Source organism: Aotus nancymaae, unplaced genomic scaffold (assembly GCF_030222135.1).
Source record: "Aotus nancymaae isolate 86718 unplaced genomic scaffold, 86718_ANA_hifiasm-v0.15.2.pri h1tg000014l, whole genome shotgun sequence".
NCBI classification, from domain to species: Eukaryota; Metazoa; Chordata; class Mammalia; order Primates; family Aotidae; genus Aotus; species Aotus nancymaae.
In genome coordinates this window covers 44,401,821-44,428,228 of record NW_026988425.1, presented here as the reverse complement: position 1 = coordinate 44,428,228, position 26,408 = coordinate 44,401,821, and the positions used below count along the sequence as shown (strand labels likewise).

Below are 26,408 nucleotides of genomic sequence, written 5' to 3'. Positions count from 1 at the left end.
CTTGCTCTCTCTCCTCTCTCCCCGCTCTTTCATGCAAACATACACCGAGTCCCTCTCCACGTGTACCAATGAATGTCTCCTCCGAGGGCTCCTGAGTTCAATGTCACGCTGGGCAGAAGTGGAGCAAGAGTAACGAGCATGTGTGGAGTGCAGACGGGGAGAGACCCATTCCAGCCAGCAGAGGGCAGCCGAGGGGAGGCGCTGGCGCGCGAGGGCTGAGCCGAGCTGAGCCTCGCCTCGCTCGGGCAGCCTCAGCCTCAGCACCAGCCGCGCCGGAGCCCGGAGCGCAGCCACTGAGGGCAGCGGCGGCGGCGGAAGCCAGGCGCGCAGCGAGGAGCGGCGCGGGCGGGAAGCAGCAGCTGCCGCCGCCGCCGCCGCCGCCACCGCCGCGACGGGCAGCAGCCAGCCGCCTCGCCGGCAGTCGGCTCGGGCCCCTGCCCTCTCGGCTTCGTGTCCCTGGCGCCGGGCGGCCGGCGAGTCTGGAGCCTGCGCCGTCGCCGGTCGCGTCCTCCGGGCATGGAAGGAGGCGGCAAGTCCAACTCTTCGTCCAACAGCCGGGACGATGGCAACAGCGTCTTCCCCGCCAAGACATCCGCGACGGGCGCGGGGCCGGCCGCGGCCGAGAAGCGCCTGGGCACCCCACCGGGGGGCGGCGGGGCTGGCGCGAAGGAGCACGGCAACTCCGTGTGCTTCAAGGTGGACGGCGGCGGCGGCGGCGGCGAGGAGCCGGCTGGGGGTTTCGAGGACGCCGAGGGGCCCCGGCGGCAGTACGGCTTCATGCAAAGGCAGTTCACTTCAATGCTGCAGCCCGGGGTCAACAAATTCTCCCTCCGCATGTTTGGGAGCCAGAAGGCGGTGGAGAAGGAGCAGGAAAGGGTTAAAACTGCAGGCTTCTGGATTATCCACCCTTACAGTGATTTCAGGTGAGGGCTCCCAGTCGCCGCCCCACCCTCCCTTCAGGCGCGCCCTCAAACGCGCTTCCCCGCGCTTGGGAGGGGGGCGCCCCGGGGACTTGGAGGGCGGGCGGGGGGTGGCGCTGCCGGCAGCGTCGGCTCGGGCTGACTCGGCGCCTCCCAGTAGTTTCCACCCAGGAGGGGCTCGGAGGATGCGCTCCTGTTGCCCAGGAATCCCAGATGGACTCTCCTCCTTGGCCTCGTGAACTTTGGGGCAGATCGGGGGAGGATGGAGGCCACGATGACCCTCCCTAGCGGGAGGCTAAGTTGTACCAGGGAAACTTTTACTTCAGAGACGGGAGTGAGAGGAAGCGGCCATCCTTCCTCTCGCGACTCCCCCAAGCGTGGTCTCAACCAAGAGGGAAAAGGAGGCTTCTGGGCTTAGGAGAAGACGGGGTAACCTAAGACAGCGATTCACACGCCCAAGGAGTTCCTGCCGCGCTCGCCCCTGGGGAGTGTGTTTAGTCTGTTTTTCTTTATAGGCGCTGGGTATCCTCACAGTGTTTCCTCAGAAACAGCGCTGGCAGGCAGGAGAAGGGTAATTTGCACTTGGATAGTCCCTGACAAGTGAGGTCTCAGCAAAGCCGGGCGCCTCCAGGAAGGGCAGGAGCATGGCAGGAAGCCTCTAGTTCCTGAAACAGAGAGAGGGGGCGTCTCCAGAGCCCCCTTCCTGAAATAGAGCGGCACCCTTTCTTGACCTTGACTACAAGTCTGTTTCAAAAATCTCTTTCACATCCCCCAGCTTGGGAAGAAGGGCAGGAGAGCTGTCAGCAGGAGAACTCCGCTTTGGAGAATTAAAATTAAGACGTTTTCTGATCTTATTTGTCGCCCAAGTATTCATTCAGTGATAAGCATGTTTAGAGATTGTCAAATGAAGGTCGTGAAGTAGATCCTCTTATTAGCATGCTCACGGTTTTCTTAGCTCCTGAACAAGGCTGGACTTTCCATTTTAAAATCCAGAACGATTTAACTCCAATTAACTCAGGGTGATATCTATTTTTTTGGCCGAACTCGTTCTAAAAGAAAAAAGAATCAACTAAAGGAGTATGTACATATGCTAAGCATTCTCTATAGGCTTCTACTAAATAGCAAATAAATATAGCAATGAAAAGCAGCCTTGGAGTTAGTTTAGAAACTAAGGAAATTATTACCAACTCGGTGCCTTAACGGGAGCTGTCCACCGTTCTGAATGACATTATATGTGAAACCCCCGCAGTCCCGCTACACAAAGGCTCAGAGTGACTATCTTTGCCTTCTTTGAGGTATTTATTGTCTCAGAAGTCAGTAGCCTCTGTGATCTATGCATAGAGTGAGTGGATTTTAGAAAGTGTATGATTTTAAGGTACTTACTTGTAAGAACACACAGCAAAGTCCAAAGGAGAACTTATAAAACCTAATGATGTTTATAGTCTAGAGATCATTAAGAGTTTGGTTGAAAGAATGTTCATATTAAAATGATCTATAAATAAGCAAACATGTTTCCTCCAGTAGGAAGATAGGGAAGCAAACTTATAAATGACCTTGTTCTGAAATGTGTAAGGTTGTCATGTTCTTTAGCATTTTAAAGGTGGGAATCAAATGTAGAATATTCTATCTTCTTCAGTCCCCAATGGAAATATATTTCACCTCCTTTTAAGATTTTAAGTGAAAATAATTTACATGAAAACAGCCTCAAGTCTTAATACCAAAAATAAATGTGGTATTTCTAGAAATGTATGGGGTTCAATATTAACATGTAAAAATGCTAAACTTTTTAAAGTTAATTTCACTCAATTAAATGATTACATGTGATGCTTTTATTTTTCAGCAATGTGAAAAGGACTATCCCTTTTCAAAATGATATCATACATCAAATAAACTTTTTCCCACTTACTAAATAAAAGCATAGGGCCACTTTTCAGGAATTAGAATAGTGTGCCAAAGTCTTTTAAATGAATGAAATTACAGGATTCTCCTAATTTTCCCACTTTGGAAACAAAAGATTTCTTTAAAAATAAACATTGTTACTGAACAAAGGGACAAATTGAAATCAGGTGATGATTTAATTTTATTATGCATTTCAAAGAAATGGAAAATGATTTAAAAGTGAGCTAATACTCTAAATAAACTCCACTGTGGAATAGTTTGGAATATTTGAATTTTCATTTGCAAAAATGGAACAAAGAAAATGGCAGGTACAGTTAAGCAATTATAATTATTTAGATCTTCTTAACCTGAAAGATATCTGAAAAAAATAGATAAAACTCATAATTACAATACACACTGATGTTTTAAAACAAACTAGAGAAATAATCATGTACTTGTTTACATTCAAAAGATATTTACATCTTATTTCATTAATGTTTTTGTATGATCTCAAAATCAATATAAGGTTTTCTGAAACCTATAACATGTCATGATAATGTAATGAAAAAAGCAAAAATATGAAAGACAAAATTCAGTAATTTTTTTTCTCAGGGAAAAGCAATGTATGAGTAATTTTCAACAGATATTAGATATGTTTGTGGTCATGATCTATTTACTTTGGGCCCTTTCCTGAGGGATTCTTTTGGGGAGGTGCTTTACTACAATTCCTAAAATGCCAAACTTAAGTTCATTAATCATTTAGAAACTGAGCAAGTAAAAGTTAAGAGTAATTTCTATTAAAAGTGGGGAGATATTGCAAATGAAGATATCCAGAGGATTCTTTTCCTTGACACTTTTAATAAGCCTTGCATGGCCAGAGAAGTTTACTGTGTTCTTACTCCAGGGCATGTCGTGACTTTAACACTGTTACTAGTTTCCTTTCTCAGGGTGATATTTAGGACCCATGGCTTTCTGCTTTACTTCCCTCAAGTGACAGGGCTATGCTCCCACTGAGACTCTCAGAGAGCTAGCTAGTGCCTCTTTTCCCAGCCAGAGCCCAAGAGTGCTATTGCTGTGTCTGGCAGGTGGTTTTCTCTACCCCTGGTGTAAGTAGGGCAGAGATGCTGTATTTCCCTTCTTCCTCAGGAGAGGATGATGTTAGAAACCTTCAGAGAATAAAAGGAGTCCAATAGTATAGATACTGTTTGAAATAACTGGGTGGAAGCTACAAAATTTAGTAAACACAACAAGCGCATGTTTTTGTTTATACTGTGGTATAGAAGCACCCAAACTAGAGAAAATATGGATAGTTACTTAAAAACAAATGTACCTTGATTTTTGTGTAGTGATGGCATGGTCTTAGTCTTATTGAATTTCATGTGAATGACACAAGACACATTTAATTTGGAGGTTAAAAATGATTTTTAAAAATTCATAGTGATTTTATATTAATTAGCTAATATTTTATTAAGGTAAAAATGATTCTGGGCAAGCATTGTGCTTCCACAGCCAATTGACAGTTATGATATAATCATTTAAATAGGTTGAAAGAATATTTAGAATAATTTTGTTGATGATTTTTATTATGCAGATAATTTAATGGAAGAATGTATCACCAGACTATTTGCCATTTCAGAGATTCTGACGTTATTTTGTTCTATCATGCTAATACAAAGGGACTTTTAAAAAGAAAGCTCCTGTTCCATATACATTGCCAGCCAACATCTTGCTCCTCATAAGGGAGGCAAGTTTTATCTTGACTTCTTATTTTTTTCAACTTCTTTTCATCGTTAGTACAAGTATGTGAAAAGCTTTCTGTGTTATAAGTGCTCAAGGATTCTAGAGATGGGAGTTACTTCCTGAAGATACTGTCACTTCCGGACTTCCATCTCTGCTTTGGATTGCAGCCACAAGTGTACTGATCTCAGAATGTGTTGGTTAGGGAAGGGGGGCTTCACCCATATTATACAGTTCATCATAGAACATTTGCTTCTCACAGGAGCTTCGCACAAGAAAACAATTCAGCCTTCTGGGGTTTAAAGACTAATTAGCCTAGTGTTATCTTTGTGCTGAACACATTCTGTATTCTGCCAGCAATGCTGCTTTTATTTGCTTTTCATATCAACATAGCCAAAATTAACCATAAGAATTTATTTTCTTTCTATGTTAGGTCTACCTTTTATGCTTTATACGTTCAATTACATTTTTCTTAGTGACTCTAGCAACTGTTAGGCATGTGAAATTTCTTCAGAGATTTAAAGGTGTAAAAAAAGTAGCTAAATTTATTTAGTTACTTTTTCTTAGTGTGTATGTAAGTTATGCAACTTTAAATTTTAGCAAATGTTTCACTATTGCAGTTAGTAAATATGATGATTTATACTATTAAAATATTATAAGATGGTTTCCTTTTTTTTCTGAGCAACTTTCCCTTTAAAGCTACTTTTGGGGTATGATTATAAATTGAGAATCTGTGGAGAGGTACACCTTACTAATCATATTTAATTATGTGGACTTGGATTTATGAATGTTCCTTTTGAATAATGAAAGAAATTTAAATGCACTGAAAAGATATATTATTATTTGTATCATAGGTTCATTTAACAAAATTGTATTCAGCTATATCTGCTTGATCAAAAACCACAAAGCAAAACAACATCACCACCAAAAAGCAGTATAAATAGTATTTGTAATTCTGCATTATTATATAACTCAATGCACCTATGTCCTATAGTGAACATGAAGCCAGCAAAATGCATTTGGTATGATTCTCAGGTGACAATCTTATTCTCAGTATAATTGTTGTGTTTAGCAGATAATTCACTTCATTATTTAGAGACAACTGGGCTCAGGACAAGGACTTTCAAATAGAGTTTCTTGTAAGCACAGTACAAATTATTGCAGATCATTAGCACTGCATGAAGAGTAGAGCATTTGCAGGATCTGTGACAAGTTTTCATTTTATCATTTTGTGTGAAAGAGTAATAAACTATAAATTAGGCTGACACTATGTATTTTAGTTGTGGAAGTAGTGATAATGAAAAAAGTCTGCATGCACTAAGTAAATTCTATTTTCACTACTTTTCTTCTAAAAATAATTTTCTTTGTGAAGGCATGTGGATGTACAAGTTACCATTAGTTTTACAGAAAAAAATCAATATTCCTGGTGCATCCTGAAATTTTATGTTTTTGCAAAATTAACCTTCATGGCTCTATTAATTCTATTTGTACGTATGTGTTACAGAAACTATTCAAGGGACATCTATATACAACTATGCATGTAAAGAATATATGTAGAAGTTGATTATTTTTGAGTTGAGCATTTATCTGATACATTTCACCCAACTTTGATAAAATTGATTTCATGACTCTTTCAAGTTATGTTAGTTAATTTTCTCATAGTATTTTTCTATTTCACCTAATAGTTGACTACTCAGTTAAAGCAAAGAAGTAACATTACTCATGCCTTAAATGTACAACTTATAATTTTATTTATATAAACATAATTTTATTTTCAAGTCGTTAGCTATAACTCTAAAAATATAAGGCTAATTCTACATACATATGAAGTTAGTAAATATTTACAAATTTTAGACTATCAGCTTTGTTTCCAATAATTCAGTATTATAAAGAGTGCTGCAACAAACATCTTTGCACTTTACTCTTCATTATATTCTGGCTAAAGTTCAGGGAATGGAATGACTGCCTATGAACTTTCTAGAGATTCTATACATATTGATTTAACCAATTAATACTGCCTCCAGTTTACACATTTCTTAAAATGGCAAGAACAATGTAAATTCTCCAAGGTTGACATTCCTGTTAAGATATTTACAGGCTGTTTTAGGACAGAAAGTGTAACCTGTCCTCCATTTCATTCTTCATAGAGTGACAAGAGTGATCTTAAAAAGAAAATCAAATAATGTTGTTACGCTGTTTAGTGACTTCCCATTACTCTTACACTGCATTTGACAGACTTTCTATGAGCTTCAAGCTTCAATTATGAGCTTTTCCTGCGTAATTTCAACCTATAAATGCAACCTCATCACATGCCACTCATTACAGCACTGTGTTCCAGCCCCTTGGCTAAATTTTCAGCTCCTAGAACAACCTGAGTTCTCTCCTGCGACTAAGATTTTAATGTGACATTTACCCCCATTCTTGAAATACTCTTCACGTTTCATTACTCCACATAGCTAGTTTCTATTCATCTTTTATATTTCCATTTAATCGTTGTGCTCACATTTACTTTATTTTCTATCTAGGCTTTCTGTTCATCAGAATGTGTAATTATTTGTATATGTGTCCCTTCCCTGGAATTTGAGCCATGCTACCTTATGAATCCTACTCAGTTTTATATTCCCCATGTTATAAACATGCACATAATAGACTTTTCTTGCCAAACTTTCTTAGATGATTCATTTTTTTCCTCAACTTTTCTTTTAAGATCAGGGGTACATGTGTGGGATGCTCAGGTTTGTTACATAGGTAAACATGTGCCATGATGGTTTGCTGCACAGATAATCCCATCACCTAAGTATTACATCCAGATATGCTTTTTAACAGCTTTTTTGAGACAAAATTCATATACCATATAATTCACCCATTTAAAGTATGCAATTCAGTGTTTTCTATTAAGTTCACAGAGTTATGTAGTCATTACCACCATAAATTTTATAATGTTTTATCATCCCAAGAAGAAACCACATATGGATTAGCACTCACTTTTCTCTTTCCTCTCTCACCCTCCTGCTCAGCCTTAAGCAACCACTAATCTGTGCTCTCTCTGTAGATTTTTGCTTATTCTGAATATTTTATATCAGTGGAATCATGCAATAGAGAGTCTTTTGTTACTGGCTTCTTTCACTTAGCATAATGTTTTTTCAAGGTTCATTCATGTTGTTACCTGTATCAGTTCTTTATTTATTTCCTTGCTTAATAACATTCCATTTTATGGCTATACTACATTTAATTTATTCATTTATCAGTTGATGGACAGCTGGGTTGTTTCTGCTTTTTGGCTATTGTAAAACTGCTGACATGAATATTCTTGCACAAGTTTTTGCTCAGAGATGTTCATATTTCTCTTTGGAGTGAAATTTAACATAACAGACCTGTAATAAATATTTATTGACTGAATGACAAAGAATTATTCTCCAACCAGGTCATGAGCACATTAATCTTAGAGTTGACAAATTCAGATGAAAGCAATGAAAGCTTTTTTTTTTCCTACAGTAATACCTGGCATCCACTTCCCACTGGCACCTGCAATATGTGCCCCAACTATTACATTTCCCTGCCCAATACACAGATGAATAAATGAAACTGCAGAGAAGTTATGTCGCGTGAACATGGTGACATAGATAGATAGTAAGAACTGGGCCAGGAATTCAGTTCTTGTGAATATTAATTTTGTCACTTCAACTCTTTTACATAATAAGAAACAAGGCTGCCAGTATAAATAATTCCCCAAACCTTCTGAGAAACATGATGGATTGAACTAATCATTTATACTTCCTCCCTCTTTAAGTCACTCCAAAATAATATGAAAAAGCACAGACACATTGGTAAGTGGAAGAAAGAAGAGACAGCAGAGAATATAGATCTCAAAAACATTTGTAAAATAGGAAGTTAATGGAGAAATTATTCCATTTCCACAATCCTTCACCCATTGAAATCCAGAAGAGTTCAGGACTTGGAAATGCCAATTATGAAATAGTTCCAGGAAAGCCAGACTGAAAACAGAATTAAGTAAGGGTTTCCTTAGTGAATATAGAACTCTCTGTGCTGACATTAGGATGCTTGGAGCCAGGTCAATTTTTCTCAGGCAGGAAACTAAAGAAATTACCTCCAAAGTGAGACATCTCAAAGGCTTCAGTATAAAAATCATTTTTATTGCCTAATCACTGCAAAAATTCCTGTATATGTACATTGAGACTGTAATTATATTTTTCATATGGCATTGCTTAATATGGAACTGAAAGCAAAAGATAACCAGACATTTTAGAAAAGTCTCATAAGGAAAGACTAAATCAAACAAAGAAAGACTAAATCAAACAATCAAAGAAGGTCCAGAGGGATAGGATAAGGAGAAATGATAGTATTATAAAAAATACTTTATAAATGATAGCTTCAGAAATATTTTATCTACACAATAAGAACACTATGCCATGAAAACAGTAGTAAGAAATTTAAAAAACAGCTCTTAGATGGAATGTGTTGGCAGGTAGAGTCTGGGGAGCCTATCAGAATTAGAGCAAAAAGACAAACGGGGATAGGAAATATAAGAAAATATAGCAAAATGAAGAACTAATTTATAAAGTCAAAATCTACGAAAAGGTGTTCTAGAATGATAACAAGGAGTGAAAAGGACACATGGAATTAATAGAGACATTTTAGATAAAAATTTCCAGATAGCAGCAACTGAAATGTCTGTTCTAAGGGACTCATGGAATGCTTAGCATCATGAAATAAAATGACTGTCCAAGAATCATCACACAGAAGCTTTAGAACACCATTGAATCAGCAACAAACAAAAGACTGAGACTTTCCAAAGAAAAAGTTACATATAGTGGGAATAATACAAGTTAAATGACAATGTAACGAAGTCTACAAAATTCTGAGAGAAAATAATCTCTAAAAGATATCCACACCTTGCCATAATAAAAAGTTTAAATAAAGATATTCAGAAATGAAGAACTCTAGTATTAATTACCCATGTACCCTTTCTTAGAAAGTTGTTAGATGACATGTTCCTGCAAAACAGGAAATTGCACCAAACAACATTAAGACATAGAAGCTAGGAAATGGGCTCTAATACAGAGAAACCTGAAGTCCCAGGAGTACCCCAAAATAACTGGCCTTGATAGAAACCAGTCTAGACTCTGGCAGGAAAGCAAAGTGTCCTGGAGGAAGGCCTTCAGGGTAGAAGAAAAAGACATGGATATCAGCATTTGATAAATAATGTTATTAGGTGTTCCACAGATCATTTGGAACAAGATATCGATGACTTTCATATAAATATTTGTAGAGTACATTGGATACAAGTAAATAAACAAAAGACCTTTATTTACTCCAGAATGATCTAAAGGTGTCTAAAAAAGGGAAAAGAATCACAGTTCCTTGTTCATCAGTACATAATGCTTATTTGGTCACAATAATGTAAACCAGTTGACTGATTTAAACAACGATTGTGGTGCAATTGGGAGGGTGGGAGGGCAGGAGAAAGGTAAATGCAGTTTGGGTGATATAAGAAAGCTAAGTCCTTGTCTTCCATAGTTGGAAGCTAATAAATGAATAGTGTTTAAAGTTGGTAAATTCATCTCTTTGAAATATGAACTAAACGCCAAAAGCAACAATTAGAGTGGTTAAATTTGGAAAGTGATATGTAGGGTAAAAGGAATAGGGTGAGGCTTATATGTTCTCTTTATAATCCTTGATGCTGTTTTGCTTAAAAAAAAAGACTATGGGCATATATTATTTTGAAGCAACAATGTTAGGAACTGTTTGGATCAGAATCCGAGCTCCACCACCTTAGTAACTAGACCTTGATTTTCTCAATTATAATATAAGGAAATATATATATTTATATATTATAGAAATATATAGATATAAAATTCATGGGGTGTATAGTATATATAGTGTGTATGTATACTCTATATGCTATATAAACATTTCTATATTGTGCTTAGAAGTGATGCTCTGCATTTAATGCTGTTTAAGAGTTATTATTATGAAAGTAAAATTAAAACAAGGCATGTTAGTTGTTTGAAAAAATAAAATAATCTCTAAGTACATACTCTAACCATTTCCAGAATTCCTGAAGAAAATGTTTATGTGAAAGAAGGGGCTTGTAAATAGTGTGTTGCTGTTTCCTTTTTACCTTCATGCAAGCCTTGACAGCAGAAGCCCTGATGTGCAGTGACGTATTTTATGTATGTTACGTGAAATTGGTCTAGTCTTGAGGCACTTTAGCATTGGAAAATTTTTAATATATTCTGTTTCTGTAAAATTTTCCGGTTTAATCTCTTTAGTTGGTATGGAATGGATACAGTATTGAACATTAGGAAATAGCTTTTAGGGAAAATTCTGATGTCATTGAGTTTCATGTGCTACTTTCTGTTCATCTTTATTTTCATCAGAAAATGGCATAAACCATTTGGGATATTCAAATCAGTTAAGTATTTTATATGAGGCAAACAAGATGAGTTATAACCTGATAAATCTTTCATTTTCTTTTTTATTGTCATGTTTAACAATCTTTAAAAATTGTTATTTAGAAATATAATTATTTCTTTAGGAACACAAAAGAATTTGAGATATACTACAAATCTGACAAATTAAAAAAAAAATCTTTATGACATCATTTCTAGAGCAATTGTCACTTATCGCCCTTGCAGAATGTTTTAGCCTTGTTATTTTATTAAAAAGACAATGCCCCTCATTAAAATATACACTACCTAGTTTGTTTGAGGAACATGAGCAGAGACTGAAAAAATGAATACTGAAAGTGATTAGTTTTTTTTTTTTTGAGACAGAGTCTTGCTCTGCCAGACAGGCTGGAATACAGTGGCATGATCTCAATTCACTGCATTCTACACCTCCTGAGTTAAAGTAATTCTCTTGCCTCAGCCTCCCAAGTACCTGGAATTACAGGCATGTGCCACCATGCCTTGCTAATTTTTGTATTTTCAGTAGAGATGGGTTTTTCATGTTGGTCAGGCTGGTCTCGAACTTCTGACCTCAAGCAATCCACCCACCTCAACCTCCTAAAGTGCTGGGATTACAGATGTGAGCCACTGCACCTGGCCTATTTGATTAGTTTTTAAAGGGAGAACAACTGTTCCTTATTTTTTCCTATAGAAGGGTCATTCTTTGTTTAAATAGTATTTTTAATAAACTGTCTTTTTTTTCTAAAAAATAAATTTGATACTTATCCTGAATATTCATGTAAGTGAATTAGAATGAAGATTGGAGACATTTATATTTTGTGATCTGGATGTATATTTAATGTATAAAAAGCAGAAATACATGCTAGAAGCACCAAATTATGGTTGAATAAGTATTGTACAATATAAATAATCCCATAATTCTAATTGGCTATAATTACTGATTATACTAATTATTCATGGTTATCCATTTGTGTTAATGATTCTAGGCTTTAAAGACTCATAAAATACTTCACAAATCACATTAAAGCTATGGACCCTCTGACCTGTGCATTTATTACAATATTTGTCTATAATTTCAAGAGATTTGTGGTTTCCTTGAAGCACATTTATTTTTGGACCGCAAGTTAAGACTTCCTGAACTATCTAATATTGTCATGCCAAAATAGAGACACTAAAAACAGTGCATGGAATATTTAAGCATAGAGTTTTGCCTGGGCAAGCTATTTAAGAATTATTGCTGAAGCTGGACCAGGCACAGTGGCTCATGCCTATAATCCTAGCACTTTGGGAGGCTGAGGTGGGTGGATCACTTGAGCTCAGGAGTTTGAGACCAGCCTGGGCAACATAGTGATACCTTGTCTCTACAAAAAATACAAAAATTAGGCAGACATGGTGGTGCACACCTATAGTCCCAGCTACTTGGAGGCTGAGGTAGGAGGATTGCTTGATATCAGGAGGTTGAGGACGCAGTGAGCCAAGATGACGCCACTGCATTCCATCCAAAGTGAAACCCTGTCTCAAAAAAAAAAAAAAAAACTATAGCTGGCTAGGAAGAATTTCCTTGAGAGGGAGAGAATTCCCTATGAAGAACTAGTTTTAATTTTGAGGCTAGCTACCTGATCAGCAGGAATTGAAGAGAGGCTTGTTCTGGATAGGTCAGGCAGTACAATAAGGCACATAATTCTAACTAGAAATATACTTGGGGTGAAAAGAAGCTAAATTATTTTTTGCAAACATTAAAGAGTTGGTTGAACCAACATATAAATTATGGGGTTAACTGCTAAATTCAGAAAGATGGCTGCTTCTAAGTTAAATATTTTAAGCTATAGCAGTAACTTTCCTTTATATCAACAATGATGATTAGAATCTATAACAGAAAAAAAAATCACTGACTAAAAAAACTAAAAACATAAACTATATATCCTAATTTAGTATTAGAAAAATGGTTTAGTGAAATAATTGAGTAAAATCAATTTTTATTATTTTCAGCAAAGTTAAATCCAAAGTTAGGCTTAAATTTATAAATGGTAAAAATAACTGATATCAGAAATCCTGGAAAAATATTAGTGAATTATTTAATAATAAAGCTATGGAGGGAGAGCTTGCCATCATGACACTAAAGCCTGTAAATTATTCTAACCTTTCTAAAGGTCAGCTTGATACCTTATATTTTACAAATATTGAAAATGTATAGGGTAGTAAGTTATTGTAAAGAAAAAATATGGCAAGTTTGCAAACACATGGAAACAAAGATGATTCATATGTTTTTTATAATAGTGCAAAATTATAATAAAAACTCATTACAATATCAACATATTTTAAACTTCAAGTTGTCATCTATTTCTCGTATCTCATAAACTCTAGGTTATCATCTATTTGTCATATTATATCACAGAGATATGAGAAACTTACCACAATTTATCATAATTAGTGTTTTGTTTTTCTTCATAGAGCATATCGCAGTTTTCTTCATAGAACATATCACAATATCGAAATTTATCATACTTAATTTTTTTAAATGTTTTGTTTCTTTGCTTCGAGTATTGTTTATCATCCCCAGATTCTGGAATTTAAGGCCCATTAACATGAGGGTTTTTTTCTTTTTTCTGTTTGAATTACTATACTCCCAGGCTCCAAGGGCTAGAAGTATGCAGGATATAAAATAGGCATTTAATAAATTTGAATAAATAAAGAGACTTTTAGCAATACTATGCTTAACTTTGGTTTTAATATATAACTTCCAACAACCTTGTTCCCTGTGTGCTTTATAAAAAACAATAATTTAGTGTGGACATCTAATCTGCATTTTATTACTTCACAGAAACATGCATTTGGAAATAAGATTTAAAGCCATTACAGTTAAATAAATGCATATTTCTAAGAGCTCTATTTACTATAATGCTTGATTTTATGTAGTTTTTAAAATTTGAGTAGAGGGGGGTGTGTGTTTGTGTGTGTGTGTGTGTATGTGTGTGTGTGTGTGTGTGTGTGTATATATATATATATATGATATCTTGTCTTAGTTCTTTTGAGCTGCTATAACAAAATACCATAGACTGAGTGGATTATAAACAATGTAAATTTATTTTTCACAGTTCTGGAGGCTGGAAAGTCCAAAATCAAGGTGCTGGTTGATTTGCTCTCTGGTGAGGATATGCTTGTCACAGATGACTGTCTATTCACTATAACCTAGCGAGGTGGAAGGGGTGAGGGATCTCTTGGGATCTCTTTTATGAGGGCACCAAACCCATTGATGAGAGCTCTATCCTTATGACCTAATCACTTCCCGAAGACCCCTCCTCCTAACACCACTAACATGTGGGTTAGGATTTCAACATATGAATTTTGGGGAGACATAAACATTCTATCCGTTATACCTGGCATGGCTCTTCTTTTACAGCCCTATAAAAACTATTTAAATGTCATTGCCTTTAGAATCAGTGCTATCTTAATCGAAATAAAGTTGAGAATGTATCCCTTTGGGCAATGACATTTAGAAAGAATTACATTACTTTTAGGTATGTATCATTTATTTTCTGTTCCACCTTGCCAAATTGTGCTATTTGATTTAACAGTGCACCTTTAAAACCCTGTTGTACAGAGATGGAAAATTAACACTATGTCCCTCTAGGTCTAATTAATAAAATATCGAGTCAATATTTTGAAAATGGATTTTTGTTTTATTTTTAACTTTTTGTTGACCAGGTTTGTATTTTTTAAAATTGTATTTACCACATTTACAGTGAAGAAAAAAATATTCCAATGGAAAATGTCCTGAGTGAGCAGTGTTAAATTAGCCTTTGTGTAAATAGGAAAGGTATCATAGATCTTGATACAGGAAAATTGAACTTAACATAATTTTCAAAAGCGAAAGGAACTTGAGTCTGAAAAAATGAAAAACTAAGATGTCAGCTTAATTTCTGTATATAAAAGACAGCGCAAAACCAAAACCCAAACAAACAAACAAAAAGCCATGGGCAACTTTTACAGGAAAACTATCTTTAGCAACCTGAAAGATAAGTAAATTGACACAAACCTTTAACAACTGCAAGACCTGTTGTTTTTGCACTTACCTGTTGGAGAAAGGAAACAGAGCAGAAGCATCTGACAGACCTGAGAATATGGGAGACTCCCATGCAGCCAACAGGAATGGGATGGAACAGCAGCTGAAACTGGGATGGAATTTGCACAAGTGGGCTGCCTTAATTTGAAGAAGAGAAATGTATGATCCTAGCTCTGGGGCAGGCAACGTATGTGAAGAGCCTGGAATAACTGGACATACCAGATATTAAGGAGGTTATCAGACTACCAGGGTAATAGCAAAAATAATCAGGATCCCACTTGAAGAAGCCAAAGATGAGCTTTGAAAAGGATAAGAATTTTAATGATTTCAAACCCATCAGATGTTTAAATTTGAGTTCATAATGATTACCTACTAAATGTACCTTCACCTAATACATGAAAAGATAATGTAATTAGAAAAGCATTATTTTACCAACCATATTTAATTAATGAGCATCACAATAAAAAGGAAGGGGGAAAAAAGGAAGAGGTCTTAATTTTGAAAAAGAAAGATCAAGGCTATAATTAAAGGACAGTTCAATTTTACTATTTATCTTTCCATTTTACTCACAATTTGTATTTTCAACAAAACCCTAATAATACTGAGGCAAAGCAACTTAATGCAACTTTATGCAGGGGAAATGTCCCAGACATAGTCTCAGAAAAATCGGAATCTTAACTCTTTTAATTGGATTTGAATGGACTTTCCCTCTCTTTTGAAGAGTGAAAACTTTCATGGCTATCAACATTTTGGGATGCAAATCATTTTATTATTTGGTTCATGTAGTTTATATAGAAAGGAGGTATTACGTAATGGAATAAAAGAAGCCTAATAAATTCAAATCACAAATAATACCTTTTTAGTATATTTTTTATAAAATAGCAATTCTTTATTCATTCATTGTTACACTGTCGTGATTCCACAAAGCATAAAGCATTGTCAGACTTGTTTTGAAAGTCAATCAAATGTAGAATTATTTCAGAATTGTACACTTAATAGAAAAATTCACTGGAAAACAGCAAAAGATTTTAGTTGACTGAAATGTGACACTGCTTTTGCATTTCTTTCCTATGTAAAATAAAACTGATAAATATTCCTTCTGTATCAACAAATCATGTTGCAAAGAGAGAGAAAAGCTCTTAACCTACTTTCCTATCTTCAATTTTTAACTTTATCATGCTTGTTAATTGCCTGGGTGTCCTTTAACTATCTATTTCCATGATTCTTTCCCAGAGGCTTGGTTTAATTTTAAAAGTGCAGTGTATTCAGCCCTAATTATGAGAGCTCACTGCAGGCAAACAGCAAGAGATAGTAATGACCAAAACGTGTTCTTAAATCAGTGTCACAGCTACCACAAACACATTGCTATAAACATTTATGAAATACAGTCATGTAGACAATATTTAGAAGCTAGTAACATTTGAAAATAGCATTCCTCCCAAGAAACAGTTTTTTAAATGTGATTTTAAAAATATCTACTTTCTGTACTGAAAAGTAGAATATTTTTATCAATTATTTAAGCCAGTTCAACATTCACATATTTAAATTCTTTCATAATCAATAACTAGACATGAGGTGGTTCTATGACTTCACCTGATTTAGAATGAAGTTCACAAAATATGTTGTGTGACTAGAAATGCTGTCTATCATTTTTATTGAAAGGCATGCTTCTATGTTGTCCTAAATGCCTAAAATAAGTAGAGATTTAAAGCATTCTCTGTCATAGTTACTTTTACATTTTTTAGTTGGGGGAAGATTTCTTGCTGAAATGTTATTTTAACTGGTCACACAGGGGAAAACAACATAGTCAGTGAGATATTCTACAAAAAGTGGTCCAATTGCAGTATTACCTGCTAAGTTCTAACTAGGTGCCGGGTGCTAGTCTAAGTGTCTTTATTTCTGTTACTTCACTGAGTCCTTAGAGCAACTCTGTGACAGGTACTGTTTCCTGTTTCAGCTTAGAAAACCAAACTATGGAAAGGTTAGACAGTTATAACGATAGCTTATAAATGAAGAAAGATTTGAACACAGAGACCTAGCTCAGAGCCACTATGCTTTGTCCCAAAGGTATTCAATCATATTCTGATCCAATGACTTAGTCATTTTCTCAGACTTTTAAATTTATACACCTTTAGTAATTATACATATTTTTTTTCTAGCTATATAAATTCTAGTTATTTAGCTGATATTCTCCAGTGGGAAATGGTGCTTTTTAGTCAAAGATTGGCTACAGTTTTCTGGGAACTTCATTTCTAATTCATCATGTTGGATTAGATCTTATGTGTTAAAACTTAATTATTTCAGATGCTCATTTGTTTTTCCAAAATGTTAATTTTTTTTTTCTTTTTTTGAAAGAAAGAAAGAAAGAAAAAGAATGAAGAAGAGGAAGAAAAAGGAAGAGAAAGAGAGAGAGAGAATGGGAGTATTGCTTTCTTGCCCAGGCTAGAATGCAATTTAGTAACGGGTATTGAAAACCTCTTTTATACCAATAATTATACTTAATGATGTAGACAGGAAGGAATAAGGGAAGAAAATAACAAACAAGCAGCCAACCAATATTTCATTTAAACCTATGAAATGCTATGCGATTACTGAGGAGTGCTTTACTTCCAATTATGTAGTCACTTTTGGAATAGGTGTGAAGTGGTAATGTATGTTTTGTGTATTTGAAGTGGAGAGTTCTATAAATGTTTATTAAGTTTACTTGTTCTGGGTCTGAGTTCAAGTCCTGGATGTCCTTGTTAATTTTCTGTCTCGTTGATCTATAGAATCTTTAGCTCTTCTTGTTACATTGATCCTTTTGCCATTATGTAATGTCCTTCTTTGCCTCTTTCGATCTTCGTTGCTTTAAAGTCTACTTTATCAGAGGCGAGAATTGCATCTCCTGCTTTTTGTTTATTTGTTTATTTTACTCTCTGTTTGGTTGGTAAATCTTCCTCCTTCTCTTTGTTTTGAGTCTTTGTGTATCGTTGCATGTGAGATGGGTCTGGATGCAGCATACCGATGGGTTTTGGCTTTTTATCCAATTAGAGTATATATAAGTTTAATACTGGCATTTGATGCTAGCTGGCTGTTTTGCCCATTAGTTAGTGTAAATTTTTCATTGTGTTAATGCTCTTTGCTTTTTGATGTATTTTTGGAAAGGATGATATTGGTTGTTCCTTTATATGTATAGTGCTTCTTTCAGAAGCTCTCGTAAAGCAGGCCTGGTGGTGGTGAAGTCTCTAAGTACTTGTTTGTTTGCAAAAGATTTAATTTTTCCTTCGCTTATAAAGCTTAGTTTGGCTGGATATGAAATTCTGGGTTGAAAGTTCTTTTCTTTAAGGATGTTAAATATTGGTCCCCACTCTTTTCTGGCTTGTAGGGTTTCTGCTGAAAGATCTGCTGTAAGTCTGATAGGTTTCCCTTTATGGGTAACCTGACCTTTCTCTCTGGCTGCCCTTAGTATTTTCTCCTTCATTTCAACCCTAATAAATCTGGCGATTATGTGTCTTGGGGTTGGTCTTCTTGAAGAATATCTTTGTGGTGTTCTCTGTATTACCTGGAGTTGAATATTACCCTGCCTTGCCAGGTTGGGAAAGTTTTCCTGAATGATATCCTGAAGACTATTTTCCAACTTGGATTCATTCTCTTCATCACATTCAGGTACACCTATCAAACGTAAATTAGGTCTTTTCACATAGTCCCATATTTCCTGGAGACTGCTCATTCCTTTTTATCCTTTTTTCTCCAATCTTGTCTTCTCATTTCATTTCACCGAGCTGGTCCTCAACTTCTGATATCCTTTCTTCTGCTTGATCAATTCGACTGTTTAAACTTGTGCATGCTTCGCGAAGTTCTCGTGTTGTGTTTTTCAGCTCCATCAATTCACTCATATTCCACTCTAAATTGTCCATTCTTGTTAACATTTCGTCAAACCTTTTTTCAAGGTTCTTAGTTTCTTTGCATTGGGTTAGAACAAGTTCTTTTAATTCACAGAAGTTTCTTATTACCCACCTTTTGAAACCTGCTTCTGTTATTGGAACACACTCCTTCTCCATTAAGCCTTGTTCCATTACTGATGAGGAATTGCGATCCCCTGTAGAGGGAGAGGCATTCTGATTTTGAGTATTCTCTGCCTTTTTAGGCTGGTTTCTTCCCTTCATTATATATTTATCCCTCTGTCGTCTTTGTAATTACCGACTTTCTAACTAGGTCTCTGAGGGGACGTCACTTCTTGATTCCCAGTGCCGAAATCTGAGCAATCCACTGCACTGGCCAAAACAACGGTGTTAAGATTGATGGTGCTTTTCTGCCTGGGAATCTCCGGACTCTGCACCAAGAACTGCCGCGCTGAGGCACCAGCAAAACCGCCGCGCTGGCCACAAGAGTCGCCCTGGCGACCCGTGGGACTCCTCTGCTGGGAATCTCTTGGTCCGTGAGCAACAAATATTCATCTGAAAGTGTGGCATCCTCTAGTTCTCTGCGCTTTCACTGGGAGCTATGAGCCCTAGCTGCTAGTGATCAGCCATCTTGGATCTCTCCTCCCAAAATGTTAAATATTTGACAGTAAAGAGTTAAGGGCAAATCTTGAAAATAGAAATGTTCTTATTCAGGGAGACATGTAAAAAGAAACAAAACTTCTTTAGACTGTACTTAAGTTTAATACTCCAGAAAACTATAAGAACCAATGAAAACATTCTTCCTAAAAATACTTTTAATTTCCTTTCATTATGTGTTTTTGTATCCTTTTAAATGGTAATGCTTAAGTACCAAAATGAACAGACTATTTAAATGAAAATAGCAAAGAAGAGCTGTACTCATGATGAAGTCATTGGGAGGTGCATGGAAATAGAAAGAGGCTCAAAACTTTAGCCATAAATATTGAGGAGAGAGACAGTTATTACACAAAAAGGTCAATGTTTGTCATTAGATTACAATATACCACTGTATAAATGTTATGTATTAGATAGTTTATAAATTGGAGTTTATAATAATAAAAATGGATTACAATTGCTTGCTAAAATTTAGGAGGGTTATTATTAGACTTTGAATTTACTAAAGAAAAGGCAACTGAGAAAGGCAAGAAACAATGGCATGAGGTTTCAGATGGCAGATGCCCAAGAAGTTCCTCCATTAACTGTGGTACTCTTGTACCCCTGAGACTATTCCTTCTGGTTTCTTGAGGTCTGATAGCAGGATATTTTGCCTAAGAGAATCACTGCATCCAAAACAGTTATTTCACAAGTAGCCATCACTTATTTGTACTGTAGAGCTATGTAAATAACTCGAGGAAGCCAAATCCCCAAAGAAACAGATATACTGGAGAATTTGGGAAAATTCTCCCAAAACTTCTCTGTTTAACAATAGTTTTTTGTTTTTTTAAATTGGAACGATGAGGTAGGTGATGTTATTACCAGTCTTCAAGATCAGAATATCCTGTAATAATGGATAATTTAAAAATACGTTTTATCATTTATCCTCCTAACCTGGGTAAATTTAAATTCTTTCTCTATAGGAAACATGCTCAAACATTTTAATTTAAATTAAACAAAACCCTTGGCTCTCAGTTATGTTTGCTACTTCCATGGTTCACCTTTGACCTTCCCAAACCTTAGGAAAGAGAAATTTACATTCACTTGCTCTCTTTCTCTCTCTTGCTTGTCCTTTCTCTCTCTTGTTTATCATTACTCTTTAATCCTATATTACCATTTCCATAACCCTTTCCATTCAAGTCCTACCTTGAAGAAATAAAACAGAACAACAAAATGAAATTAAGCCAAATAAGTAAACAGTAAATGTCATTTAACCTCCTTTTTTCTAAATATAACCAACACTTACCAGAATTTATTTACTTTGACCCCTTAGTGGCACTTAACACCCCTTTTTGTTTCTCTGTTTCTTTTCCCTTTGTATTGTTTTCCTATGTCTCTGCACACTGCTGCTCAAATTCCCTCCAAGGCTCCAGCTCTTTGGCCTTTACCTTTCAGCTTTAGACAAGGCTCTACAGATATGCAATTTGCTTCAATACAGATTCTTAATAACCTATATGTGCCAGCCACTCCTCAACCAGAGTAGAGCAGTGACGAAGTCAGATATCTGTATTTTTTGTGAGCTTCCAGTCTTGTGAGGAAGACATGCAGAAAACAAGTAATGAAAGGTTATCACTGATAACAGAGGAAGACTACAGGGTAAGATGTGGAAAGATAGAGCTGGGAGTTTAATCCAAGGGGTTAGGAAAAGCCTCCATGAAGATGTGGCAGTTGAACTTAGAATTAAAAGACAAATAGGAATTAGCCACATGTTTCAGGCATGTGTGAAGACAGAAATAAATACTTGGCAAATTTAAGTTATAATGAAGCAAATGCAGAAAAATTTTTTGAATCATTTCCCACCAGTATTAATTGGATTATATGATATGTGGACTGATGGTAGATAGATTGATGGCTAGATAGATAGCTGATAGACAGATGATAGATAATTAAGTACCTCTCAAGGATCATATTGCATATCAATTTCTTCTGTAATGTGTCATCAGAACCTTTGCCTGTTTTTCCTCTGTCATGATTGTGTTTTAATATATTTCCATTAAATGTTAAGATTTCCCACAAATCATTCAACATGTAAATGACCATTCCTTTACTTTGCATTCTCTTAGAATTTATTTATAATTCATATCCCATTATCTTGAGACTGCACATATTCTCTGGTTATTTTAGCCCTTCTATTTTTTTCTCTATTTTTTTTTCAAATTCCTTCCAGAGCATTTATGTCTTCTACCTCCTTTTGATTTAGTTCCTTTCCATTGTCATTTATCTGAATGTCCTAAGTGTCTTGTTCCAAGACATGCTCCAGACATATCTTGCTCTGAACATGTTAAAATTTTATCCTGATTTTCTTGTACAGAAATACAAATAAAAAAATATTTTAATACTATAATTATGGATACACTTTACTTAATATGATCTCTAATGTATCTGATTGACCAACAAAAATGTAAGGTGTATATAGATTTGCTTAGGCATATATGTGTGTGTATTTGTCTAGAGCAAGTTATGTCTATATTGTTCTTTATGTAATTATAAGACATTAAAATATGGTTGATTTTTTGAAGATTTCATAGGCAATATTCGTGATGAAAAAGCAGGTCATACTGGAAAAGCTAAGTGACAAAGTATATGTGAAAATTTGAAGTAAAGTGATACCTCAAAAATAAATATGAGAATAAAGCTTGTTTTTATGAAGTCCAGCCATGTAAAACTACACATACACAAACATACACTCACATACTTTATAAATCATGTGAAGCAGGGATGCATGCACACAACTGCTGTGGACAGCTCCATATTTGTCTTGATCCAATCAATGACCGACAGGACTGAGTCTTGGAAAAGTTGTGAAGTGTGATAATCCCTGAATTGCTCATCAACCTTTTCTTACAGCATTTCCCTTTTCACTCTTGAGCTTATCTTCTATTAAAATAGAAAAGGATCTGACATCAACCATTTATTCATGGTGTTTAGATTGAAGTATATTCACACTGAAATGACTTTATCAAATTTTTGTGCTTTAAGTTTTTATGTCTAATGGTATAAAATAGTTGTTCACAATGGAAGGAAATGAACAAACTGCTTGGATGCAGGTGGGTGATGGGAGCTATAGAGATGACCCTGAAATCATATTAGCCTTACTTGGCTCTTTGTGAAGCTAAAGGTGATTTAATACTTCGGAATGGTGCAGAGAAAGGTCAAAACGTACAGTCCAGTTTGAAAAATGGGGCTGAAGTTGAAGAACATAATTTTTTTTTGCCATCTTTGGCATAATTGTGTGATTGTTTTCTCTAATAGTTCAGCATCCCTGTGTGTACAGAGAGAATTCAGATGGTAGTGTAACCAGGTTGTCGGGAGGGGCTTAGCTCCCTCCCTAATTTGATTTGCCCAAGGTTCTCGGCCTCTCTTTGCCCCAAGAATGGGGGAAGGGGCCCTGGAGGCACAGTGAGCTTATCGTTCAAGTAAATATTGGAACCAAAGAGTTTAGCAGAGAAAGAGAAAGAGAGAAGTAGAGCTCCCATGCTGCCATGGGAGGGGAATCCGGAGGGGATATTTGCACAGTTAGAGAGAGAGAGACGGCTCTATGTTGCTGTGGGAGGTGATCGGGAGAAGGAGTCCGCACAGGTAAGGGGCAGTGGGACTTTAATCTTGGAGTTATTTCTGCCCCATTCATGTTCTCGTCCAATGAGAGGAGTTCTTTTAAACTTCCTCTGGAGCGATTGATCTTTGACTTTGATATTGGATTGGCTGTCTGGTCTGCAACAGAGTCCGTTCCTCCCAGAGCTTTCCTCGGGCTTTTTAAACAAAGGAGCACACATGGAATTTTGCCTACTCTGTGCCTGGAAAGTCAGACAAAGAACTCTGGGTTTCCGGATGGGGAGGTGGATGGAGGCATGGCACTGGGAAGCTCTTGCCTTTGAAACCATGCCCCTTGTGGACTCCATTTTCCTTAACACAGTCCCTCAGTCCCACCTCTGAACAGGAAAGTCCAACTGCTGTTGGGACATGGCGTCGATTGCTCTTTAGTTACTTTCTGCTGAATTGGGGCATAGAAGGGGCCCTGCAGTTGAGGTTTCCTTGAAAGGGGAGTGTTCCAGGGGTGCAGGTTGATCTAGAGGTTCGTGATAGAACTCTGGAGCCAAGGACACCTGGGGTTCCATTTGCAAGATCATTTGTGGCCTTATGGCTTCAATTCTAGAAGAAACCAACTTGACAAGAAGATTAAAGATGAGAGACCCAAAGGCCAGCAATAATGGAATGGTTATAAACGGGCTAGAAGAGGGTAGATTCAGGACAGCAAGTTGTTTAACAGGCTCCAGGATCCTGTTTCTTGAAGGTCTTTAGCACTGTTTGATTTGGTCCCTGAGTTCTTTAACTTTGTTTAAGACAATACCTGAGTAGTTTATAAAGTAGCAGCATTTTTCTAGAAAGAGAGAGGTTCCTTTTTCTCTGCTGTTAACAGATTCAGGGCCCTTCTATTCTGAAGTGCTACAGCAGCTAAAGAGTTAAGCTGCTTTTGCAGAGAATATTAGCAACATTTTTCATGTTATTGTTTAGCTCCTGAAATAGCTTATAGTAACTGAATAGAGGTAGTAACTTTTCCAATGCCAGTTTTCCTATCATTCCGGGCCCCCCTCCCCTACCAGTGGAAGGAATAATTGGGGTTTGAGTATGGCGTGGCCTTGGCAAGAGAAGACTCTGCACCTGAGAGTAGGTGTACATTTTCATGGGGAGGGGGCACTAGGAAGGAGAGGAGGAATGCTATTAGGCCAATCCATAGGGGCAATCACATAGAGTCCAGTCACAGGTAGTAAAGTTAAGAGTGATAGTTCTGTTAATGCCAGGATGTAAGTTAGACTTGTGAGTAGTTTCCTGGTGATTTTGTCGGAAGAGCAAATGTAGATCCTTTAATGGCTCACAGGTGTACGAAGGGTCATCTCCTGGAATCAGGCTGTGGAGTGGAGGGCCTATGATTTTCTTCAGGAGGTGTCCAAGGCTTGAGCTGAGTGTGTTGAATCCAGGAGTCAATTCCCACCACCTTAACTGCCATCGGGGTAGACAGAATAACCGAAAACGACCCTTCCCAAGATGGGCCTAGAGAGGGAGATTCTGAGGGGAGAAATTTAACAAGCACCAAGTCTCCAGGGCAGAACAACTCTTTCCCTTTTTCCCTAGAGTGTCCTTCAGGTAAGGTCCTAAGAGCCTGTTGGTACTTAGCCAAGGAGGCTATATCTTTTATCAGATCTGCTGTTTCCTTCTCTAATACGAGTTCATTAGTAAGAAAGGGCCATACATAAAGCATCTCATAGGGGCTGAGTCCTATTTTGTGAGGCGAGTTTTGAGACCTTAAGAGTGCTATTGGTAATAGAGAAGGCCACGGGCAGTGGGTTTCCTGTCCCATTTTGGTTAGGTGTCTCTTAAGAATTTCATTCATCTTTTCCACTTTCCCTGAGGACTGAAGCCTCCAAGCACAGTGGAGATGATGCTGTATTCTAAATGTCCTGGAAATTCCTTGGATCACTGCAACTTTGAGGGCAAGGCCTTTATCGCTTTGAAGACAGCGAGGGAGTCTGAATCTAGGGATTATTTCATTAATCAGGACTTTTATTACATCTTGGGCTTTTTTTGTTGTTGTTCTATAGGGGAAAGCCTCAACCCAGTTTGTGTAAGTATCTAAACATACTAGCAGATATTGATATCCCCAAGGCTTAGGCATATGGGTAAAGTCCATTTGCCAGTCCTCACCTGGGTAATGACTGGTTTGCTGTTCCCCAAGAGGAACTTTACAATGTGCCAAAGGATTATTTTTCTGGCCTATTTCACCTTCTTTTACCATTTGTTGGACAGCCTTGAAGAGACCTTTGTTTGTAAATATAGATTTTTGGCTTTTGGATATGTTTGAATGACGGATCACTAGTGACTCAGTGGGGCTAGAGAATGAGTGTTCTGGATAATTCCCATCATGAGATCTAGTATGTTTAGGGAAGGAACATCCAACAAAGGTTTGGATGAGTATTAGATATAATGTGACTAGCAGAGAGAATGAGAGAAAGGACTTGGCTGGTCTAGGATATCTTAAGGGACAAAAGTTGATCTCATGCCACATCTGAATTGGGAGCCAAGCTACTATCAGACTTGATATAAGATGGGTTCTACACATTATCTGTAAGTATGTGGTAATATGCTTCTTACAAGATATATATGATAAAATTGAGAGTAACAGTGAGAATCTCGTTCCAGCAAGGTCATCAAATTATATTTTCAAGGAAATTGTATTGCCACTCATATATATTTTCCAAGTAGCAATAGTTGAGAACCCTGAAGTTTTTTGTGACACCTACTTACAACATATAGTAAGTACTTATATATGCATACATATCTTATTATTTTTATTTTTAATTTTTAAAAATTTTTATAGAGATAGGGTCTTGTTATGTTGACCAGGCTGGCCTAGAACTGCTGATTTCCTTCTAGCAATCCTCCTACCTCAGCCTTCCAAAGTGTTAGTATTACAGGAGTGAGCCACTACACCCAGCCCATGCATGTCTTATTGAAGATACATTTATTCTGTACTTTCTTATTTTTAATTCTAGAAATTTTTTTATTGTGCTCTAAAATAATAAAACATTCAGCATTTATGATATTGAAAAATCTTGTAAATTGATAAAATTGGCTTCCAATTTATGTATAACGACTGAAAATACAGTTAATATTAAACTTTACGTTATAGGAGAGGACACATATTTTCTTAAGTTGTATCTAATAAATGGCATTATATTAATACTTGTGTGATAAAATAAGTATTCTCTATTTCATTCTTGTAAAAATTTGTTAGAGTTCGTAACATAAG

At 36.8% G+C, this 26,408-nt stretch overlaps 1 protein-coding gene across 1 annotated transcript in view; it reads left to right on the top strand.

The window, feature by feature from the left end:
- The first annotated feature begins 516 nt into the window (after nt 1–516).
- HCN1 (hyperpolarization activated cyclic nucleotide gated potassium channel 1) overlaps nt 517–26,408 on the top strand; it is a 388,448-nt gene continuing 362,556 nt past the window's right edge. Inside the window, exon 1 of the mRNA XM_012449553.2 lies at nt 517–923. Coding sequence (XP_012304976.1) covers nt 517–923 — 407 coding nt within the window. The remainder of the gene's footprint in view (nt 924–26,408) is intronic.